Source organism: Oncorhynchus nerka, linkage group LG19 (assembly GCF_034236695.1).
Source record: "Oncorhynchus nerka isolate Pitt River linkage group LG19, Oner_Uvic_2.0, whole genome shotgun sequence".
Classification (NCBI taxonomy): Eukaryota; Metazoa; Chordata; class Actinopteri; order Salmoniformes; family Salmonidae; genus Oncorhynchus; species Oncorhynchus nerka.
This window is the reverse complement of record NC_088414.1, coordinates 5,982,548-6,007,232: the sequence shown is the minus strand read 5'-3', so window position 1 is coordinate 6,007,232 and position 24,685 is coordinate 5,982,548. Positions and strand designations below refer to the sequence as shown.

At 46.3% G+C, this 24,685-nt stretch overlaps 1 protein-coding gene across 4 annotated transcripts in view; it reads left to right on the top strand.

The window, feature by feature from the left end:
* The window catches only part of si:ch211-282j22.3 (ER degradation-enhancing alpha-mannosidase-like protein 3), a 34,104-nt gene extending 9,659 nt beyond the window's left edge, over window positions 1-24,445 (top strand). Inside the window, exons 7-21 of one of the 4 annotated variants that reach the window (XM_065004669.1) lie at window positions 1,684-1,818; window positions 1,911-2,016; window positions 2,353-2,450; window positions 3,018-3,143; window positions 3,451-3,534; window positions 3,616-3,699; window positions 3,826-3,950; window positions 4,082-4,247; window positions 4,330-4,484; window positions 6,108-6,219; window positions 6,400-6,576; window positions 7,908-8,042; window positions 8,397-8,562; window positions 12,628-12,812; window positions 14,976-15,354. In XM_065004669.1, coding sequence (XP_064860741.1) covers window positions 1,684-1,818; window positions 1,911-2,016; window positions 2,353-2,450; window positions 3,018-3,143; window positions 3,451-3,534; window positions 3,616-3,699; window positions 3,826-3,950; window positions 4,082-4,247; window positions 4,330-4,484; window positions 6,108-6,219; window positions 6,400-6,576; window positions 7,908-8,042; window positions 8,397-8,562; window positions 12,628-12,779 — 1,821 coding nt within the window. In that variant the 3' untranslated portion in view covers window positions 12,780-12,812; window positions 14,976-15,354. Of the gene's footprint in view, window positions 1-1,683; window positions 1,819-1,910; window positions 2,017-2,352; window positions 2,451-3,017; window positions 3,144-3,450; window positions 3,535-3,615; window positions 3,700-3,825; window positions 3,951-4,081; window positions 4,248-4,329; window positions 4,485-6,107; window positions 6,220-6,399; window positions 6,577-7,907; window positions 8,043-8,396; window positions 8,563-12,627; window positions 12,825-14,975; window positions 15,355-21,265; window positions 21,464-22,241 lie in introns of those variants that run through there. The other 3 variants (XM_065004668.1, XM_065004671.1, XM_065004670.1) reach the window with 3 other exon arrangements.
* The last annotated feature ends 240 nt before the right edge of the window (window positions 24,446-24,685 follow it).

Sequence of the window (24,685 nt, the reverse complement as noted above, 5' to 3'; positions counted from 1 at the left end):
TAATGTCAGATGGTTAAATAAAGAGCAAAATTATTGATTATTATTATTTGTGTCCTGGTCCTATAAGAGCTCTTTGTCACTTCCCACGAGCCGGGTTGTGACGACAACTCACACTCATTCTATTGTTTAATAAATGTATCGTATAGTTTGTGTGTGTGTGTGTGTGTGGCAGGCTTACAATGATGTCAAAAAACATTTGAGAGTGCACTGACCCTGGTGCTAGAGGGGGTACAGCTGACCCTGGTTCTAGAGGGGGTACAGCTGACCCTGGTGCTAGAGGGGGTACAGCTGACCCTGGTGCTAGAGGGGGTACAGCTGACCCTGGTGCTAGACAGCTGACCCTGGTGCTACAGCTGACCCTGGTGCTAGAGGGGGTACAGCTGACCCTGGTTCTAGAGGGGGTACAGCTGACCCTGGTGCTAGAGGGGGTACAGCTGACCCTGGTGCTAGAGGGGGTACAGCTGACCCTGGTGCTAGAGGGGGTACAGCTGACCCTGGTGCTAGAGGGGGTACAGCTGACCCTGGTGCTAGAGGGGGTACAGCTGACCCTGGTGCTAGAGGGGGTACGCAGCTGGAAGTTGAATGTTTGAAGGGGTACGGGACTATATAAACCACTGCTTTAAGAGATAGGAGTCCTCCTTCAAAAAGAGCTCATGGTGCCACCTACAGTACAGAACCAGATCCGCAGCCAACATCATTTTGAACACCTTTACCTCAGTTGTACTGCATCTCGTTATGAAAAAATATACACTACCGTTCAAAAGTTTGGGGTCACTTAGAAATGTCCTTGTTTTTGAAAGAAAATCATTTTTGGTTCATTTAAAATAACATCAAATTGATCAGAAATACAGTGTAGACATTTTTAATGTTGTAAATGACTACTGTAGCTGGAAACGTACACAGGCCCATTATCAGCAACCATCACTCCTGTGTTCCAATGGCACGTTGTGTTAGCTAATCCAAGTTTATCATTTTAAAATGCTAATTGATCATTAGAAAAACGTTTTGCAATTATGTTAGCACAGCTGAAAACTGTTGTGCTAATTTAAAGTAATAAGATATATATTTTTAAAGCTGGTTGAGAGAATGCCACGGGTGTACAAAGCTGTCCTCAAGGCAAAGGGTGGCTACTTTGAAGAATCTCAAATATATTTTGATTTGTTTAACACTTTTGGTTACTACATGATTCCATATGTGTTATTTCATAGTTTGATGTCTTCACTATTATTCTACAATGTAGAAAATAGTCAAAATAAAGAAAAACCCTTGAATGAGTAGGCGTGTCCAAACTATTGACTGGCACTGTATATCAAATACTCCACACAGGTGTGCCAACTAAAACATATCCCAGACAAGATTGAAGAATGGGACAAGTAGACAAAGGGAATATAAGTTTGTATGAATTTCCATCCCTGAATCCAACACAAGAATTGATGTGTGAATGAGTATACAGTTTGGCTGTTTAAGAAGGGATGCCAACTTGAGCAGGAATGGGAATATTTTATTAGCCAATATCTAGTCCTAGCTGATGGAGCTTGGATACACACACACCCACACACACACACACTGGTCCCCCGTTGTGACCCATCTTCCCAAGCACCTGTGAGCAGTCGCACCGTTTGATTATTCTGTGCCGCCAAGGCCACAATAATATGCATACAATATACTTCTGTTTGTTTGCAGGTAAACCTGAGGTACGGGGTCCTTAATCCCCTGTCACGCACAGGCACTGAGTCGGACACCTGTACAGCCTGTGCAGGGACCATGATTCTAGAGTTTGCTGCTCTCAGTCGGCTGTCTGGGGAGGCCGTGTTCGAGGTACATTAGTAATTCCAGTAATAATAAATATATATTTTTTTGTATTTATGAACCCGTGGTGTGTATGAAGATGTGTTTCTGTGTCCCAACAGGAGAATGCTAGGAAAGCCCTGGACGTCCTGTGGGAGAAGAGACAGAGAGGAAGTGACCTCGTGGGCACAGTCATTAATATCCACAATGGTGACTGGGTCCGCAGGGGTGAGCCAGAGCTCCACTGTCACACACTCAGCCGCACAGACAACACACACTCGCCTACACCAGCACACATGGCAATCCACTCTCACATTTAAAAAGTCCAAATGTTGCTGGATGAACAAACATTTTATCACCTCGCACCATGTGATGACACACCCTCTCAGTTCCTTTATATCAGCCATTAGTCACTTCCAATACTACTAGCTGGGTTTGGTTTTGAATATGTGTGTCTCCGCCTGGTTGTAATTCCCATTTTAGATCAGTCAAAATCTATATATATATAAATATAATAATATATATATATAAATATTTACAGTGTGTCCCTTGCATCTCATCCAGACAGTGGTGTGGGGGCTGGCATTGACTCCTACTATGAGTACCTGATGAAGGCTTACGTTCTGCTGGGAGACAACGTTTACCTGGAGAGGTTCAACACTGTGAGACCCAATCTCTCTACTCTCACTAGCTGCTGATCTATTGCAAAGTTTTGCTCTATTGCTTGTAGAGAACACACTCCAATTTGTCAGACAGCGTTTTTACATTTAAATGCTACCGGCATCCAGATTGCAGAACCAGATAACATATGCATTCATGTTCATTTCAAATGTAAATGTCCAGATGAACTGTGGCCAGATGGTGATCAGATAAAAGTTATCAGATATCACAAGGTCTATATTATTGTCAGTGTTTCCCCTATAGGCATTTAGCAGTGGCGAAGTTAGCTTTGAAACTGCAGTTTTTCTCTCAGCCCCATGACGAAATGTGTACAATTAGCTTAAAAACAGAAACATTTTGTTTCTGCGGCCAAGATGAGAGTCTTAAACCGGCCTCGGCCGCGGCCACGCACCCACCCCTTTACCGCCGCTGCTGAGAGAAATCCTAGTGGAAACACTGATTCATGAAGTGTAAACGGGGTTTCAGTCACATCACTGATCTGACCTCCCCCATATCAACTCTATACATCATGTGAGTGTATTTAGTGACGCCTGCTGTGTCTCCTACAGCATTACAGAGCCATCATGAAGTACATCAGCCAGCCTCCGTTGTTGCTCAACGTGCACATGCACAACCCCACGGTGAGCGTCCGCAGCTGGATGGACTCCCTACTCGCCTTCTTCCCCGGCCTGCAGGTGAGTCCCATGACACCGCCTCTATCATCGCCACCACTTGGCATGGTTAGCCCCTTCCTATTCCCCATTTATAGTGCACTACTTTTGTACTATGTCACTTTTGCACTATGTCACACGAATTCACGAGACCCTTTGCTTGGATCATGACATCATCATGACCACACATCTATCCACTACCGCAGAAGACTGTTTTATTTATTTTATTTGGTTGAGTTTCTATCCGTTTCAATGGGGTTGTAATGAACAGGTGTACGCTCTGAAAGTGAATCGTTCGTAGTAAGACTGAATTATCAACCCTTGGCCATAGGTTCTGAGAGGAGACCTAAAGCCAGCCATAGAGACCCATGAGATGCTCTACCAAGTCACCAAGCAGCACAAGTTTCTCCCCGAGGTAAGGAAAAGTGACATTTGACATTTGAGTCAATATATCTGCTCTCAGCTTTGCTTGACTGTGTTTTTCCTAACGTTGCAGGCTTTCACCTCCGAGTTCAGAGTTCACTGGGGTCAACACCCTCTGAGACCAGAGTTTGCAGAAAGCACCTACTACCTCTACAAGGTAATGCAGTTTGGGTTCCCACTGGGAAAAGCCAAAGGTGCAGAGTAATGCTATACTCTGTGTACATGAGTGAACTGGTTGAGAGAGGGGTTGAGAATGGGATAGACCATGTTTTCCCTTCCACAGGCCACAGGCGACCCCTACTACCTCAGGGTGGGCCAGTCCATAGTGGAGAAGCTCAACGCCCATGCCAGGGTGCCTTGTGGGTTTGCAGCTGTGCAGGATGTCCGCACGGGGGCCCACGAGGACAGGTAGGGGATCGCAGCCAATCATAGGGGTTAAAACCTCCGCTCATATCCACTGATTCCACGGTGCTCTTTGAGCAAGAGAGCTCAAATTACATAGCAATACGTGTGATTTCAAACATTCCCTTTCTTTGTAGGATGGACTCGTTCTTCCTGGCGGAGATGTTTAAGTACCTGTACCTTCTGTTCTCTGAGAAGAACCAGCTTCCCTTCGACATCGACGACTACATCTTCACCACCGAGGCCCACCTGCTGCCTGTCTCCCTGTCCACCTCACAGCCCCCTTGGCGGGGCAACAACACGGTGAGGCAGTTACCAACAGTTGTGTTGCGTTATGGTCAGAAGAGCTGAAACTGATCTGCCATTTTGTGTCTCTATGTTTCAGGAAGCGCCCACTGCCTTGGAGGAAGACCTGTTTACCTACTCCTGCCCCAGCACCCAGACCCTTTTCCCCAACAACCCCTCCTTCGCCAAGACCATAAGGGACAGCTACAAGTACCTGACTGGGGTGGGCCGAGCCTTCCACGCTTCGCCTGTCAGGTGTGTGTGTGTGTAGAGGTCATAATGAGAGTATTCAGACCCCTTGACCTTTTTGTTATGTTACAGCCTTATTCTAAAATGGATTCAAAATAATACATATTCCTCAGCAATCTATACACAATATCCCATAATGACAAGGAAAAACAGGTTTTTAGAAATTGTTTCAAATGAATTAAAAATAAACAGAAATTCCTTATTTACATAATTATTCAGACCCTTTGCTATGAGACTCTAAATCGAGCTCAACTGCATCCTGTTTCCATTGATCATCCTTGAGATGTTTCTACAACTTGATTGGAGTCCACCTGTGGTAAATTCAATTGTTTGGACATGATTTGGAAAGGCACACACACCCGTCTATATAAGGTCCCACAGTTGACAGTGCAATCAGAGCAAAAACCAAGGATTTTGTCGAGGCACAGAAACAGGGAAAGGTACCAAAACATTTCTGCAGATTGAAGGTCCAAGAACACTCCATCATTCTTAAATGGAAGAAGTTTGGAACCACCAAGAAACTCTTCCTAGAGCTGGCTGCCCAGCCATCGGGAGAAGGGCCTTGGGCAGGGAGGTGACCAAGAACCTGATGGTCACTCTGACAGAGCTCTAGAGTTCCTCTGTGGAGATGGTTGTCCTTCTGGAAGGTTCTCCCATCTCTGCAGCACTCCACCAATCAGGCCTTTATGGTAGAGTGGCCGAAGAGATGCCACTCCTCAGTAAATGGCACATGACAGCCTGGCACAAACGGCACCTAAAGACTCTCAAGACCATGAGAAACAAGATTCTCTGGTCTGATGGAAACCAAGATTGAACTCTTTGGCCTGAATGCTAAGCGTCACATCTGGAGGAAACCTGGCACTATTCCTACGGTGAAGCATGGTGGTGGCAGCATCATGCTGTGGGGATGTTTTTCAGCGGCAGGGACTGGGAGACTAGTCAGGATCGAGGCAAAGATGAACAGAGCAAAGTACAGAGAGATCCTTGATGAAAGTCTGAGGTCCTGAGCAGATTGTCTCAGAACCTCAGACTGGGGTAAAGGTCCAACAGGACAACGACCCTAAGCACACAGCCAAGACAATGCAGGTGTGGCTTCGGGACATGTCCTTGAGTGGCCCAGTCAGAGCCCGATCGAACATCTCTGGAGAGAACTGAAAATGGCTCCCCATCCAACCTGACAGAGCTTGAGAGGATCTGCAGAGAAAAATGGGAGCAACTCTCCAAATACAGGTGTGCCAAGCTTGTAGTGTCATACCAAAGAAAATTTGATGCCAAAGGTGTTTCAACAAAGTACTAAAGGGTCTGGGGTCTGAATAATGATGTACATTTAATATTTCAGTTTTTTTTATTTAATAAATTGGCAAACATTTCCAACCCGTTTTTTCTTTGTCCCTATGGGGTATTGTGTGTAGATTGAGGGGGAGGGGGATCAATTTTAGAATTAAGGCTGTAACGTAACAAAATGTGGGAAAAGTTGGGGGATCTGTATACTTTCTGAAGGCACTTGTAGTAAAAACTTTGTGTGGCTGTAAAGACCTACAGATTCACTAAAACTGATTTTGCTTCTTCTGTCATCCTTTGTGTTAATCCTGTGACTCTGACCACCGATGAGTCTGTGTGTGTTTGCAGGGGCATCGAGCTGCCGCTTCACGACCACGGTATGGAGCCTGTGGAGTTTCTGAGGAACATGGGCATCTCCCTCACCCCACTGAGCGAGGCTGGGGCAACAGGGACACCGGGGGTAAGAAGCGTGGGCAGCTTTTTGATTTCTTGCTCTCTATTGTCTGACCAGAGCCCGATCAAAAGTAATGCACTGTGTAGGGAATAGGGTGCCATTTGGGACGCGAGCTATTGTTTAGCAGGGAAACATTGCCCTGTCTCATTAATGTGTAATTAATAACACTAATGTACTTATTTTCAGGAGGTACATAAAGGTGTTTACAGGGTGAAACTGGTGGCAGAGGTGACCCAGACCACAGAGGAGGAAGAAGTAGAGCCCCTCCTCGTTCAGCTCATATCCCCCCCGTTTCTGGGTAGAACGGTCCTGACTGCAGGACCAGCTAAGTTTGGAATGGACCTTACCAAGCAGGAGCACGGGGTTAGCTTTCTTGAATCTTACATTCATTTCTCTTTGGTTGTTTTATGACACTCAAAATATTGATACTGTAAGAGATGGGCATGCACCCTTTTGTCCCCTTACATTTATGACCCAAATTAAATATTGACTCGTGTTAGTTTTGGAGATCTCTGGATGTCTGTCTCAATACTGTACAGAGTATTTACAGGAATCTCTTACTCACTCACTCACTCACTTACTTACACATATACATACACCTTAGCCAAATGCATTTAAACTCAGTTTTTCACAATTCCTGACATTTAATCCTAGTAAAGCTTCCCTGTCGTAGGTCAGTTAGGATCACCACTTTATTTTAAGAATGTGAAATGTCAGAATTATAGTAGAGAAAGTGATTTATTTCAGCTTGTATTTCTTTCATCACATTCCCAGTGGTCAGAAGTTTACATGCACTCAATTAGTATTTGGCAGCATTGCCTTTAAATTGTTTAACTAATATTTTGGGTAGCCTTCCACAAGCTTCCCACAATAAGTTGGGTGAATTTTGGCCCATTCCTCCTGACAGTGCTGGTGTAACTGAGTCAGGTTTGTAGGCCTCCTTGCTCGCACACGCTTTTTCAGTTCTGCCCACAAATGTTCTATAGGATTGAGGTCCGGGCTTTGTGATGGCCACTCCCAATACCTTGACTTTGTTGTCCTTAAGCCATTTTTCCACAACTTTGGAAGTATGCTTGGGGTCATTGTCCATTTGGAACACCCATTTGCGACCAAGCTTTAACTTCCTGACTGATGTCTTGAGATGTTGCTTCAATATATACAAATAATTTCCCCACCTCATGATGCCATCTATTTTGTGAAGTGCACCAGTCTCACAGTCTCATCCCCACAACGTGATGCTGCCACTCCTGTGCTTTAAGGTTGGGACGGTGTTCTTCGGCTTGCAAGCCTCCCCCTTTTTCCTCCAAACATAATGATGGTCATTATGGCCAAACAGTTCTATTTTGTTTCATCAGACCAGAGGACATTTCTCCAAGAAGTACAATCTTTGTCCCCATGTGCAGTTGCAAACCGTAGTCTGGCTTTTTAATGGCGGTTTTGGAGCAGTGGCTTCTTCCTTGCTGAGCGGCCTTTCAGGTTAGGTTATAGGGCTCATTTTATTGTGGATATAGATACTTTTGTACCTGTTTCCTCCAGTACCTTCACAATGTCCTTTGCTGTTGTCCTGGGATTGATTTGCACTTTTCACACCAAAGTACGTTCAACTCTAGGAGACAGAATGCGTCTCCTTCCTGAGCGGTATGACGACTGCATGGTCCCATGGTTTTTATACTTGCGTACTATTGTTTGTACAGATGAACGTGGTACCTACAGGCGTTTGGAAATTCCTCCCAAGGATGAACCAGACCTGTGGAGGTCTAAAAAAAGAAAAGAATCTGATGTCTTTTGATTTTCCCATGATGTCAAGCAAAGAGGCACTGAGTTGGAAGGTAGGCCTTGACATACATCCACAGGTACACCTCCAATTGACTCGAATGATGTCAATTAGCCTATCAGAAGCTTCTAAAGCCATGACATAATTTTCTGGAATTTTCCAAGCTGTTTAAAGGCACAGTCAACTTAGTGTATGTAAACTTCTGACCCACTGGAATTGTGATACAGTGAATTATAAGTAAAATAATCTGTCCGTAAATAATTGTTGGGAAAATTACTTGTGTCATGCACAAAGTAGATGTCCTAACCGACTTGCCAAAACTATAGTTTGTAAATTTGTGGAGTGGTTGAAAAATGAGTTTTAATGACTCCAACCTAAGTGTATGTAAACATCCAACTTCCTCTCCCAGGTGAAGGGCAGCATCGTGAAGACCTCCCCTTACACAGCGTGTGGACCCATAGAGAATGCTGAGGAGCTGAGCGGGCACATTGCCCTGGCACTGCGTGGCGACTGCATGTTTGCTGCCAAGGCCCACAGGCTACAGGAGGCTGGGGCTATCGGAGTCATCTTCATAGGTGAGGAAATGGAACACGCCCCCCCCCCCCCCCCATTCTGCTTGTCCCCCCCTCTCTCTCTCTCACGCCTCAACGCCATCCAGCTCCCCCAGGACTGCCGGGCAAAAGAAACACCAGCAGACCAGCACGAGATTGAACTTCACTCAACTTTTCTAGTTTTGACCCCTTTAGTTTACACTGTTTCCCTCTGTGGGTATTGTTATCAAATGTACATATTAGCCCCTTTCGATGCAACAAACCAAAAACAAATCTAACTGTGATTTGGTTTTAGGCAGAGCGCATCGTCGGAGGATTCTATTGCATTGACGGACACAAGCTGTCACAAGTAGATGTGCTTGTTTTGAGAACAGAGCCGCATGTAGCCGCGTTTGCACATTTGTTGATATTCTTTGCTAGTTAGTGAGTTATTAGTCAAATTATAGCTAGTTTCTAGTCAGCAATAGGGGAGTGATTGCTTCCTACATTTCTATCCATCTTTCAAAAGCGAGTTGAGTAAATGCCGTGTTCATGTCATTAACTCTGACTAGCTTACTCATTGTAGAAAGATGATACTCGAGTATCCCACTTGGGAAGTATCAGAATCAACCAATAGGAATCTCTACACAAATAACTTATGTTAATTTTATCTCTGAGGTCCCGAGTTTCTGAAATGACATGAACTCCGCAAAAGACTAAAGAGCTTTTTTTATGTTTTCAAGGTGCAGTGTTTTATTAAGAGACCAGCTTGAATAAGCCAAAAGGCAGAGGGTAGCAAAGCCTACATTTTCATCTGATTCTCTGTAATAATAATGGTTTGGGGGGCCTCCCAGGTGGCGCAGGGGTCTAGAGACAGTCAGTGGTCCAGGCTGTCCGCGACCGGGAGGTCCATGGGGCCACGCACAATTGGCCTAGCGTCGTCCGGGTTAAAGGGGGTTGGCCGGTAGGGATATCCTTGTCTCATCGCGCACTAGCGACTCCTGTGGCGGGCCGGGCGCAGTGCACGCTAACCAGGTCGCCAGGTGCACGGTGTTTCCTCCGACACATTGGTGCGGCTGGCTTGGTAATAATGGAATAATAATGGAATATGGTAATAATGGAATAATAATGGTATATGGTAATAATGGAATAATAATGGTATATGGTAATAATGGAATAATAATGGTATATGGTAATAATGGAATAATAATGGTATATGGTAATAATGGAATAATAATAATAATGGAATATGGTAATAATGGAATAATAATGGAATATGGTAATAATGGAATAATAATGGTATATGGTAATAATGGAATAATAATGGAATATGGTAATAATGGAATAATAATAATAATGGAATATGGTAATAATAATAATAATGGAATATGGTAATAATGGAATAATAATGGTATATGGTAATAATGGAATAATAATGGTATATGGTAATAATGGAATAATAATAATGGAATATGGTAATAATGGAATAATAATGGTATATGGTAATAATGGAATAATAATGGTATATTGTAATAATGGAATATGGTAATAATGGAATAATAATAATAATGGTATATGGTAATAATGGAATAATAATAATAATGGAATATGGTAATAATGGAATAATAATAATAATGGAATATGGTAATAATGGAATAATAATAATAATGGTATATGGTAATAATGGAATAATAATGGTATATGGTAATAATGGAATAATAATATTAATAATGGTATATGGTAATAATGGAATAATAATAATGCATTTTAGTTTGAAGTGTTTTTTTGCATCACACACAATACACCATTTTCAGTCATCAACTTGTCTGAAGGAAAATGTTAATGTCACGGCCCATGCATAATGCTTTTAAAAAGTCTCATGGTATGTAGACCTACATGTTAATGTCACGGCATAATGCTTTTGTTAAAATAATGCTTTAAAGGTATGTAGACCTCTCATGGTATGTAGACCTACATGTTAATGTCACGGCATAATGCTTTTAAAAAGTCTCATGGTATGTAGACCTACATGTTAATGTCACGGCATAATGCTTTTAAAAAGTCTCATGGTATGTAGACCTACATGTTAATGTCACGGCATAATGCTTTTAAAAAGTCTCATGGTATGTAGACCTACATTGAACATCACACATGGATGCTGGTGGCTGTATCATAGAGCAGCAATTGCAATTTTATGGGATGCATTTTTTTCAATCGTTTTTACATTTACATTTAAGTCATTTAGCAGACGCTCTTATCCAGAGCGACTTACAAATTGGTGCGTTCACCTTAAGACATCCAGTGGAACAGCCACTTTACAATAGTGCATCTAAATCTTTTAAGGGGGGTGAGAAGGATTACTTTATCCTATCCTAGGTATTCCTGAAAGAGGTGGGGTTTCAGGTGTCTCCGGAAGGTGGTGATTGACTCCGCTGTCCTGGCGTCGTGAGGGAGTTTGTTCCACCATTGGGGGCCAGAGCAGCGAACAGTTTTGACTGGGCTGCGCGGGAACTGTACTTCCTCAGTGGTAGGGAGGCGAGCAGGCCAGAGGTGGATGAACGCAGTGCCCTTGTTTGGGTGTAGGGCCTGATCAGAGCCTGGAGGTACTGAGGTGCCGTTCCCCTCACAGCTCCGTAGGCAAGCACCATGGTCTTGTAGCGGATGCGAGCTTCAACTGGAAGCCAGTGGAGAGAGCGGAGGAGCGGGGTGACGTGAGAGAACTTGGGAAGGTTGAACACCAGACGGGCTGCGGCGTTCTGAATGAGTTGTAGGGGTTTAATGGCACAGGCAGGGAGCCCAGCCAACAGCGAGTTGCAGTAATCCAGACGGGAGATGACAAGTGCCTGGATTAGGACCTGCGCCGCTTCCTGTGTGAGGCAGGGTCGTACTCTGGATGTTGTAGAGCATGAACCTACAAGAACGGGCCACCGCCTTGATGTTAGTTGAGAACGACAGAGTGTTGTCCAGGATCACGCCAAGGTTCTTAGCGCTCTGGGAGGAGGACACAATGGAGTTGTCAACCGTGATGGCGAGATCATGGAACGGGCAGTCCTTCCCGGGAGGAAGAGCAGCTCCGTCTTGCCGAGGTTCAGCTTGAGGTGGTGATCCGTCATCCACACTGATATGTCTGCCAGACATGCAGAGATGCGATTCGCCACCTGGTCATCAGAAGGGGGAAAGGAGAAGATTAATTGTGTGTCGTCTGCATAGCAATGATAGGAGAGACCATGTGAGGTTATGACAGAGCCAAGTGACTTGGTGTATAGCGAGAATAGGAGAGGGCCTAGAACAGAGCCCTGGGGGACGCCAGTGGTGAGAGCGCGTGGTGAGGAGACAGATTCTCGCCACGCCACCTGGTAGGAGCGACCTGTCAGGTAGGACGCAACTAAGCGTGGGCCGCGCCGGAGATGCCCAACTCGGAGAGGGTGGAGAGGAGGATCTGATGGTTCACAGTATCGAAGGCAGCCGATAGGTCTAGAAGGATGAGAGCAGAGGAGAGAGAGTTAGCTTTAGCAGTGCGGAGGGCCTCCGTGATACAGAGAAGAGCAGTCTCAGTTGAATGACTGAATGATGTTTTTGATGGTAGACCACTCTGGTAGGCCTACATTGTAATCAAATAGCCACACTAGCCTACTTGGCCACTAACTTCATGTGTTCACCCTTAAAACTGTAACTTAAAGTGTGTACACAATTTTCAAGTTTCCACTCAGCAGACCTGAAGTTTGCTCATTGCCGAAAACGATTAGAGGGAACATTGCTCAACACACCCACTCATAGCCCATAATATCAACACACAGCCTGTTACTCGGCTGTAAGAGGAGCTCAGGAACATAGCTTAGTGGGGCCTAACCTAGATTTAGAAGGTCATATTGGTCTGCATTGTTACAGTGTACTACTTACTGAAGTAAAAAATCCCAAACGGTTGGTTTTGGGGACCCATCACCTACTTTATCAGTGTGAGTTTACAGTAGCTCTGATTTTTACCTCTTAAGATCAGAGTTGGTTCACAAACGGGCTTTGATCGATGTGTCATTCCTCTTTGAGTTGACAAGCACTCCCCACTTGTGTTTTGAAAAACAACATTTCCCATAACTCCTCCGTCCCTCCTAGACCACCGGGAGGGGAGTAACAGCGCAGAGACGCCCCTGTTCCAGATGGTGGGAGACGGAGGGTCCACAGCTGACATCACCATCCCCTGGTGTTCCTATTCAGCCAGGAGGGGGCGCTGCTCAGCTCTGCTCTGGAGGACCACAGCAACGTAGACGTACTGATGCTGCCCAAAGAGAGGCGGCTAGGTAAGACAACAGGTAAGAGAGGGGGCCTGTGCAGAGCCCATGGTCTGGTAATACTGCTCCCCACCGGAGACCAGGGTTCAACCAATGCATCTATCATACTGTTCTCCCACTTGCCTGTCTCCCCCTCTGTTTCCAGCAGCTGAATCAAGTGTAAAATGTACAAAATGTAAAAATAAAAAAGAGGTGGCCTGCCTATGGGACTGAAGCTATAGGGGTTAATTATGCGGGGAAGAGTTCTAAATTGAGCAAAGGTGAAGCAGACCTTTTAATGTTGACCTCTAGTATCAGTTGTTTGGGTTCAATGAAAATAACACTTTGTAACTTAAATGTGTGCTAGATGTTAGAGGTGTAACAGATTATATGTTTGCCACCGACTGTCTCTCCCCTGTCTTCCTCCTGATCACTACTGACTGTCTCTCCCCTGTCTTCCTCCTGATCACCACTGACTGTCTCTCCCCCTGTCTTCCTCCTGATCACCACTGACTGTCTCTCCCCTGTCTTCCTCCTGATCACCACTGACTGTCTCTCCCCTGTCTTCCTCCTGATCACCACTGACTGTCTCTCCCCTGTCTTCCTCCTGATCACCACTGACTGTCTCTCCCCTGTCTTCCTCCTGATCACCACTGACTGTCTCTCCCCCTGTCTTCCTCCTGATCACCACTGACTGTCTCTCCCCCTGTCTTCCTCCTGATCACCACTGACTGTCTCTCTCCCCCTGTCTTCCTCCTGATCACCACTGACTGTCTCTCCCCCTGTCTTCCTCCTGATCACCACTGACTGTCTCTCCCCCTGTCTTCCTCCTGATCACCACTGACTGTCTTTCCCCCTGTCTTCCTCCTGATCACCACTGACTGTCTCTCCCCCTGTCTTCCTCCTGATCACCACTGACTGTCTCTCTCCCCTGTCTTCCTCCTTATCACCACTGACTGTCTCTCCCCCTGTCTTCCTCCTGATCACCACTGACTGTCTCTCCCCTGTCTTCCTCCTGATCACCACTGACTGTCTCTCCACCTGTCTTCCTTTCTCTTTCTTATTCTCGCTCTGTCTTCCTCCTGATCACTACTGACTGTCTCTCCCCCTGTCTTCCTCCTGATCACCACTGACTGTCTCTCCCTCTGTCTTCCTCCTGATCACCACTGACTGTCTCTCCCCCTGTCTTCCTCCTGATCACCACTGACTGTCTTCCTCCTGATCACCACTGACTGTCTCTCCCCCTGTCTTCCTCCTGATCACCACTGACTGTCTCTCCCCCTGTCTTCCTCCTGATCACCACTGACTGTCTCTCCCCCTGTCTTCCTCCTGATCACCACTGACTGTCTCTCCCCCTGTCTTCCTCCTGATCACCACTGACTGTTTTTAAAAAGTCTCATGGTATGTAGACCTACATGTTAATGTCACGGCATAATGCTTTTAAAAAGTCTCATGGTATGTAGACCTACATGTTAATGTCACGGCATAATGCTTTTAAAAAGTCTCATGGTATGTAGACCTACATGTTAATGTCACGGCATAATGCTTTTAAAAAGTCTCATGGTATGTAGACCTACATTGAACATCACACATGGATGCTGGTGGCTGTATCATAGAGCAGCAATTGCAATTTTATGGGATGCATTTTTTTCAATCGTTTTTGATGGTAGACCACTCTGGTAGGCCTACATTGTAATCAAATAGCCACACTAGCCTACTTGGCCACTAACTTCATGTGTTCACCCTTAAAACTGTAACTTAAAGTGTGTACACAATTTTCAAGTTTCCACTCAGCAGACCTGAAGTTTGCTCATTGCCGAAAACGATTAGAGGGAACATTGCTCAACACACCCACTCATAGCCCATAATATCAACACACAGCCTGTTACTCGGCTGTAAGAGGAGCTCAGGAACATAGCTTAGTGGGGCCTAACCTAGATTTAGAAGGTCATATTGGTCTGCATTGTTACAGTGTACTACTTACTGAAGTAAAAAATCCCAAACGGTTGGTTTTGGGGACCCATCACCTACTTTATCAGTGTGAGTTTACAGTAGCTCTGATTTTTACCTCTTAAGATCAGAGTTGGTTCACAAACGGGCTTTGATCGATGTGTCATTCCTCTTGAGTTGACAAGCACTCCCCACTTGTGTTTTGAAAAACAACATTTCCCATAACTCCTCCGTCCCTCCTAGACCACCGGGAGGGGAGTAACAGCGCAGAGACGCCCCTGTTCCAGATGGTGGGAGACGGAGGGTCCACAGCTGACATCACCATCCCCTGGTGTTCCTATTCAGCCAGGAGGGGGCGCTGCTCAGCTCTGCTCTGGAGGACCACAGCAACGTAGACGTACTGATGCTGCCCAAAGAGAGGCGGCTAGGTAAGACAACAGGTAAGAGAGGGGGCCTGTGCAGAGCCCATGGTCTGGTAATACTGCTCCCCACCGGAGACCAGGGTTCAACCAATGCATCTATCATACTGTTCTCCCACTTGCCTGTCTCCCCCTCTGTTTCCAGCAGCTGAATCAAGTGTAAAATGTACAAAATGTAAAAAATAAAAAAGAGGTGGCCTGCCTATGGGACTGAAGCTATAGGGGTTAATTATGCGGGGGAAGAGTTCTAAATTGAGCAAAGGTGAAGCAGACCTTTTAATGTTGACCTCTAGTATCAGTTGTTTGGGTTCAATGAAAAATAACACTTTGTAACTTAAATGTGTGCTAGATGTTAGAGGTGTAACAGATTATATGTTTGCCACCGACTGTCTCTCCCCCTGTCTTCCTCCTGATCACTACTGACTGTCTCTCCCCTGTCTTCCTCCTGATCACCACTGACTGTCTCTCCCCTGTCTTCCTCCTGATCACCACTGACTGTCTCTCCCCTGTCTTCCTCCTGATCACCACTGACTGTCTCTCCCCTGTCTTCCTCCTGATCACCACTGACTGTCTCTCCCCCTGTCTTCCTCCTGATCACCACTGACTGTCTCTCCCTGTCTTCCTCCTGATCACCACTGACTGTCTCTCCCCTGTCTTCCTCCTGATCACCACTGACTGTCTCTCCCCCTGTCTTCCTCCTGATCACCACTGACTGTCTCTCTCCCCCTGTCTTCCTCCTGATCACCACTGACTGTCTCTCCCTGTCTTCCTCCTGATCACCACTGACTGTCTCTCCCCCTGTCTTCCTCCTGATCACCACTGACTGTCTTTCCCCCTGTCTTCCTCCTGATCACCACTGACTGTCTCTCCCCCTGTCTTCCTCCTGATCACCACTGACTGTCTCTCTCCCCTGTCTTCCTCCTTATCACCACTGACTGTCTCTCCCCCTGTCTTCCTCCTGATCACCACTGACTGTCTCTCCCCTGTCTTCCTCCTGATCACCACTGACTGTCTCTCCACCTGTCTTCCTTTCTCTTTCTTATTCTCGCTCTGTCTTCCTCCTGATCACTACTGACTGTCTCTCCCCCTGTCTTCCTCCTGATCACCACTGACTGTCTCTCCCTCTGTCTTCCTCCTGATCACCACTGACTGTCTCTCCCTCTGTCTTCCTCCTGATCACCACTGACTGTCTCTCCCCTGTCTTCCTCCTGATCACCACTGACTGTCTTCCTCCTGATCACCACTGACTGTCTCTCCCCCTGTCTTCCTCCTGATCACCACTGACTGTCTCTCCCCCTGTCTTCCTCCTGATCACCACTGACTGTCTCTCCCCCTGTCTTCCTCCTGATCACCACTGACTGTCTCTCCCCCTGTCTTCCTCCTGATCACCACTGACTGTTTTTAAAAAGTCTCATGGTATGTAGACCTACATGTTAATGTCACGGCATAATGCTTTTAAAAAGTCTCATGGTATGTAGACCTACATGTTAATGTCACGGCATAATGCTTTTAAAAAGTCTCATGGTATGTAGACCTACATGTTAATGTCACGGCATAATGCTTTTAAAAGTCTCATGGTATGTAGACCTACATGTTAATGTCACGGCATAATGCTTTTAAAAAGTCTCATGGTATGTAGACCTACATGTTAATGTCACGGCATAATGCTTTTAAAAAGTCTCATGGTATGTAGACCTACATGTTAATGTCACGGCATAATGCTTTTAAAAAGTCTCATGGTATGTAGACCTACATGTTAATGTCACGGCATAATGCTTTTAAAAAGTCTCATGGTATGTAGACCTACATTGAACATCACACATGGATGCTGGTGGCTGTATCATAGAGCAGCAATTGCAATTTTATGGGATGCATTTTTTTCAATCGTTTTTACATTTACATTTAAGTCATTTAGCAGACGCTCTTATCCAGAGCGACTTACAAATTGGTGCGTTCACCTTAAGACATCCAGTGGAACAGCCACTTTACAATAGTGCATCTAAATCTTTTAAGGGGGTGAGAAGGATTACTTTATCCTATCCTAGGTATTCCTGAAAGAGGTGGGGTTTCAGGTGTCTCCGGAAGGTGGTGATTGACTCCGCTGTCCTGGCGTCGTGAGGGAGTTTGTTCCACCATTGGGGGGCCAGAGCAGCGAACAGTTTTGACTGGGCTGCGCGGGAACTGTACTTCCTCAGTGGTAGGGAGGCGAGCAGGCCAGAGGTGGATGAACGCAGTGCCCTTGTTTGGGTGTAGGGCCTGATCAGAGCCTGGAGGTACTGAGGTGCCGTTCCCCCTCACAGCTCCGTAGGCAAGCACCATGGTCTTGTAGCGGATGCGAGCTTCAACTGGAAGCCAGTGGAGAGAGCGGAGGAGCGGGGTGACGTGAGAGAACTTGGGAAGGTTGAACACCAGACGGGCTGCGGCGTTCTGAATGAGTTGTAGGGGTTTAATGGCACAGGCAGGGAGCCCAGCCAACAGCGAGTTGCAGTAATCCAGACGGGAGATGACAAGTGCCTGGATTAGGACCTGCGCCGCTTCCTGTGTGAGGCAGGGTCGTACTCTGCGGATGTTGTAGAGCATGAACCTACAAGAACGGGCCACCGCCTTGATGTTAGTTGAGAACGACAGAGTGTTGTCCAGGATCACGCCAAGGTTCTTAGCGCTCTGGGAGGAGGACACAATGGAGTTGTCAACCGTGATGGCGAGATCATGGAACGGGCAGTCCTTCCCCGGGAGGAAGAGCAGCTCCGTCTTGCCGAGGTTCAGCTTGAGGTGGTGATCCGTCATCCACACTGATATGTCTGCCAGACATGCAGAGATGCGATTCGCCACCTGGTCATCAGAAGGGGGAAAGGAGAAGATTAATTGTGTGTCGTCTGCATAGCAATGATAGGAGAGACCATGTGAGGTTATGACAGAGCCAAGTGACTTGGTGTATAGCGAGAATAGGAGAGGGCCTAGAACAGAGCCCTGGGGGACGCCAGTGGTGAGAGCGCGTGGTGAGGAGACAGATTCTCGCCACGCCACCTGGTAGGAGCGACCTGTCAGGTAGGACGCAATCCAAGCGTGGGCCGCGCCGGAGATGCCCAACTCGGAGAGGGTGGAGAGGAGGATCTGATGGTTCACAGTATCGAAGGCAGCCGATAGGTCTAGAAGGATGAGAGCAGAGGAGATAGAGTTAGCTTTAGCAGTGCGGAGGGCCTCCGTGATACAGAGAAGAGCAGTCTCAGTTGAATGACTGAATGATGTTTTTGATGGTAGACCACTCTGGTAGGCCTACATTGTAATCAAATAGCCACACTAGCCTACTTGGCCACTAACTTCATGTGTTCACCCTTAAAACTGTAACTTAAAGTGTGTACACAATTTTCAAGTTTCCACTCAGCAGACCTGAAGTTTGCTCATTGCCGAAAACGATTAGAGGGAACATTGCTCAACACACCCACTCATAGCCCATAATATCAACACACAGCCTGTTACTCGGCTGTAAGAGGAGCTCAGGAACATAGCTTAGTGGGGCCTAACCTAGATTTAGAAGGTCATATTGGTCTGCATTGTTACAGTGTACTACTTACTGAAGTAAAAAATCCCAAACGGTTGGTTTTGGGGACCCATCACCTACTTTATCAGTGTGAGTTTACAGTAGCTCTGATTTTTACCTCTTAAGATCAGAGTTGGTTCACAAACGGGCTTTGATCGATGTGTCATTCCTCTTTGAGTTGACAAGCACTCCCCACTTGTGTTTTGAAAAACAACATTTCCCATAACTCCTCCGTCCCTCCTAGACCACCGGGAGGGAGTAACAGCGCAGAGACGCCCCTGTTCCAGATGGTGGGAGACGGAGGGTCCACAGCTGACATCACCATCCCCCTGGTGTTCCTATTCAGCCAGGAGGGGGCGCTGCTCAGCTCTGCTCTGGAGGACCACAGCAACGTAGACGTACTGATGCTGCCCAAAGAGAGGCGGCTAGGTAAGACAACAGGTAAGAGAGGGGGCCTGTGCAGAGCCCATGGTCTGGTAATACTGCTCCCCACCGGAGACCAGGGTTCAACCAATGCATCTATCATACTGTTCTCCCACTTGCCTGTCTCCCCTCTGTTTCCAGCAGCTGAATCAAGTGTAAAATGTACAAAATGTAAAAAATAAAAGAGGTGGCCTGCCTATGGGACTGAAGCTATAGGGGTTAATTATGCGGGGGAAGAGTTCTAAATTGAGCAAAGGTGAAGCAGACCTTTTAATGTTGACCTCTAGTATCAGTTGTTTGGGTTCAATGAAAAATAACACTTTGTAACTTAAATGTGTGCTAGATGTTAGAGGTGTAACAGATTATATGTTTGCCACCGACTGTCTCTCCCCCTGTCTTCCTCCTGATCACTACTGACTGTCTCTCCCCCTGTCTTCCTCCTGATCACCACTGACTGTCTCTCCCCCTGTCTTCCTCCTGATCACCACTGACTGTCTCTCCCCTGTCTTCCTCCTGATCACCACTGACTGTCTCTCCCCCTGTCTTCCTCCTGATCACCACTGACTGTCTCTCCCCCTGTCTTCCTCCTGATCACCACTGACTGTCTCTCCCCTGTCTTCCTCCTGATCACCACTGACTGTCTCTCCCCCTGTCTTCCTCCTGATCACCACTGACTGTCTCTCCCCCTGTCTTCCTCCTGATCACCACTGACTGTCTCTCTCCCCCTGTCTTCCTCCTGATCACCACTGACTGTCTCTCCCCCTGTCTTCCTCCTGATCACCACTGACTGTCTCTCCCCCTGTCTTCCTCCTGATCACCACTGACTGTCTTTCCCCCTGTCTTCCTCCTGATCACCACTGACTGTCTCTCCCCTGTCTTCCTCCTGATCACCACTGACTGTCTCTCCACCTGTCTTCCTTTCTCTTTCTTATTCTCGCTCTGTCTTCCTCCTGATCACTACTGACTGTCTCTCCCCCTGTCTTCCTCCTGATCACCACTGACTGTCTCTCCCTCTGTCTTCCTCCTGATCACCACTGACTGTCTCTCCCCCTGTCTTCCTCCTGATCACCACTGACTGTCTTCCTCCTGATCACCACTGACTGTCTCTCCCCCTGTCTTCCTCCTGATCACCACTGACTGTCTCTCCCCCTGTCTTCCTCCTGATCACCACTGACTGTCTCTCCCCCTGTCTTCCTCCTGATCACCACTGACTGTCTCTCCCCCTGTCTTCCTCCTGATCACCACTGACTGTCTCTCCCCCTGTCTTCCTCCTGATCACCACTGACTGTTTTTAAAAAGTCTCATGGTATGTAGACCTACATGTTAATGTCACGGCATAATGCTTTTAAAAAGTCTCATGGTATGTAGACCTACATGTTAATGTCACGGCATAATGCTTTTAAAAAGTCTCATGGTATGTAGACCTACATGTTAATGTCACGGCATAATGCTTTTAAAAAGTCTCATGGTATGTAGACCTACATGTTAATGTCACGGCATAATGCTTTTAAAAGTCTCATGGTATGTAGACCTACATTGAACATCACACATGGATGCTGGTGGCTGTATCATAGAGCAGCAATTGCAATTTTATGGGATGCATTTTTTCAATCGTTTTGATGGTAGACCACTCTGGTAGGCCTACATTGTAATCAAATAGCCACACTAGCCTACTTGGCCACTAACTTCATGTGTTCACCCTTAAAACTGTAACTTAAAGTGTGTACACAATTTTCAAGTTTCCACTCAGCAGACCTGAAGTTTGCTCATTGCCGAAAACGATTAGAGGGAACATTGCTCAACACACCCACTCATAGCCCATAATATCAACACACAGCCTGTTACTCGGCTGTAAGAGGAGCTCAGGAACATAGCTTAGTGGGGCCTAACCTAGATTTAGAAGGTCATATTGGTCTGCATTGTTACAGTGTACTACTTACTGAAGTAAAAAATCCCAAACGGTTGGTTTTGGGGACCCATCACCTACTTTATCAGTGTGAGTTTACAGTAGCTCTGATTTTTACCTCTTAAGATCAGAGTTGGTTCACAAACGGGCTTTGATCGATGTGTCATTCCTCTTTGAGTTGACAAGCACTCCCCACTTGTGTTTTGAAAAACAACATTTCCCATAACTCCTCCGTCCCTCCTAGACCACCGGGAGGGGAGTAACAGCGCAGAGACGCCCCTGTTCCAGATGGTGGGAGACGGAGGGTCCACAGCTGACATCACCATCCCCCTGGTGTTCCTATTCAGCCAGGAGGGGGCGCTGCTCAGCTCTGCTCTGGAGGACCACAGCAACGTAGACGTACTGATGCTGCCCAAAGAGAGGCGGCTAGGTAAGACAACAGGTAAGAGAGGGGGCCTGTGCAGAGCCCATGGTCTGGTAATACTGCTCCCCACCGGAGACCAGGGTTCAACCAATGCATCTATCATACTGTTCTCCCACTTGCCTGTCTCCCCCTCTGTTTCCAGCAGCTGAATCAAGTGTAAAATGTACAAAATGTAAAAAATAAAAAAGAGGTGGCCTGCCTATGGGACTGAAGCTATAGGGGTTAATTATGCGGGGGAAGAGTTCTAAATTGAGCAAAGGTGAAGCAGACCTTTTAATGTTGACCTCTAGTATCAGTTGTTTGGGTTCAATGAAAAATAACACTTTGTAACTTAAATGTGTGCTAGATGTTAGAGGTGTAACAGATTATATGTTTGCCACCGACTGTCTCTCCCCCTGTCTTCCTCCTGATCACTACTGACTGTCTCTCCCCCTGTCTTCCTCCTGATCACCACTGACTGTCTCTCCCCCTGTCTTCCTCCTGATCACCACTGACTGTCTCTCCCCCTGTCTTCCTCCTGATCACCACTGACTATCTCTCCCCCTGTCTTCCTCCTGATCACCACTGACTATCTCTCCCCCTGTCTTCCTCCTTATCACCACTGACTGTCTCTCTCCCCTGTCTTCCTCCTGATCACCACTGACTGTCTCTCCCCCTGTCTTCCTCCTGATCACCACTGACTATCTCTCCCCCTGTCTTCCTCCTTATCACCACTGACTGTCTCTCTCCCCTGTCTTCCTCCTGATCACCACTGACTGTCTCTCGCTCTGTCTTCCTCCTGATCACTACTCTTCAGACAAAGCAGACAAGCCCCTGGGGAAGATGAACATCAAGTTCCGCCTGGCGGAAGAGGGGGAGCTGGAAGACGGAGAGGCCAGAGGCCCCACCCTGCAGTTTGTCCTGGAGAAGGGAGAGGTAGTGTTGGAGGAAGAGGAGTACAAACAGCAAGGAGACGGCTGCTTGACACCTGGAGACGATCATATGCCATGTTTCTACGGACAAACTGCTGCCTCGCCTCCCTCCCACAGCGCCAACGACCCCAATACAGACCCCTGATCTCAGTTAGGTTCCTCAACCCCCTCCCACTGACCAAGGGCCTGGGCTCCCCGGCACTGATCCCTGGTCGGTGTCCAGAGGCACGTTGATGTGCCAGAGAGGGCCCTGCTGCACGCTCTGGACTGGACTGACTCAAAAGGGGACCTTAGCAGTGTGACAGTCAATCCCATTGGCTCACTCACTACCCCTTTTAAAATCTGAGGGTGGTCTCGTACAGTTGATAGTTATTGGAACTGCAGTATTTATTAATGTATAGGAAGGGATGGGCATGAGGCAGGTAGCTAGTTAGTCTTACCTTGCTACTGTAGCCTCAAGCCAACTCAGTTGTGTTGTGGAGATGACCGATTTAGTCAGATGATTGTAAGAGAGAATTAGAAAGAGAAGGAGAAATAGCTGAGGTAAGCGTAGGAGGGGATATTGGGTTGATATAGGAAACCCACTTGTGTTTGAGTCTCTGTACTGTAGGCTAGATTGTGTTGAGCGGCTGCACTGACAAGGGGATTGCTTTACTGTCCCCTGTAACAAGTTGGTATCCTGTCAATTCAGTGGCGTGTGAGTGAATTTACAGTGTGGCTAGTAGTGTTATTTTGAAGATGAATAGGTGAGGAATGGGCTCTCCTGACCAAAAGGATGTGTTAACGCTCACAAGCTTTTAGAAAAAGGATAAGGCGCCATTTTTGGGTGAACCGATGAGTTCAATTTTATTTATTTTGTACTGGTAGCTACATCAGGGAAATGTAAGAGTGAAAAAGATGTGTGTGTGCAATCGTTCCTACACTACCAAATCAATACCTTTTATCGACCTTAGTCATGCATGTTTCATTTTTCAAATGTCAGTAGGTTATGTAAAAACAATACATCAGTCCGATTTCCGCAACAACTAAGAGCATTGAAGCGCGAGGCTCAACTCCTCCGCCGTTTTGGGTCCCGTTTTGGGTCCCGTATAAACCACGCTCATGCGCGGATACTGTGTGAGGAGAAAGTCTTGCACTGCGCTTAACTACATGTTTGTAGTGCTGCTCGTGGCAACGTCATGACGCTGAGTCTACCGGCTGCTACTCTGCAGATCTTCACCACTGCCCCTGTGCCACCAGACGGCCTATAATGCCATGCACTTCAGCACACCTGTGTGACTCTTTGTGCGTGTGACTCTTTGTGCGTGTGACTCTTTGTGCGTGTGACTCTTTGTGCGTGTAGTTCTTTGTGCGTGTAGTTCTTTGTGCGTGTAGTTCTTTGTGCGTGTAGTTCTTTGTGTAGTTCTTTGTGTGGACAGTAAGAACATCAGACTGTTATTTTTCTCTGTCTCCATCTTTCTTTTTGCATGAGATTACCTGTGTGTGTGTGTGCGTTAAGATGCAGCAGCCATAGCGTTTCTATTTGTATGATCAGATGCAGTCACTCACATCCGCGGATTGTATCATTCCTGAGTCTTGGTCTGCCAGGTGTTTTAATCATTTCTGCATGGGTTTTATATTTAATATATTTTAAGGTGTAAAAGTGGGTTATATTCCCAATGTCCCTGTGGAAACATGGGTATGGTTTGTATAGAGAAAGTGTTTTGTCATGACAGAGTACATGATTTCTTCACAGTTAATGTTTTGTGTAGTAGACCTCTCATTGTTGCTGCTTACTTCACTTGACGTCTTAATCCACCACAGCCACCTATATACAGTACTCGTTGATTTCAAGGCAAAGTCCATCTGTATCTATGGTTTCTGTGGCCATTACTGTTCACTCAGAGAAGAAATGGACATTAAAAATGATTTGTCTTTTTGGGGTATTTATTAAGGACATTTTGGAAATGTTGACTGATCGGGATAACTGAAGCTCAAAGTGCCAATGTGATTATTTCTGATAGTAGTATCAGATAATGTACTTTGTCTTTTGAGAAGTATTATTTGAGCGCTGAAGCACCTGATCTTGTCAATAAATTAAGAATCATGATCTTAGTTTTTCTTCATCCCTCAACAAAATATTACAATGTAGATGTTTTCAATGATCACCTTTGTTCATAGAGGTATCTAGGTAGCTTTATGAACTAGTAGATTTCATTCTATGTCTGTAACGGGGGTCTTAGTGATGTAACACAAAATTCATTCCAAGATGACGTCAATGGCCATTAAGTGTCATTTGTGGTCATGACGACCACCACCTTTTGTTTGTGGGGATTCAACCATACTCCGA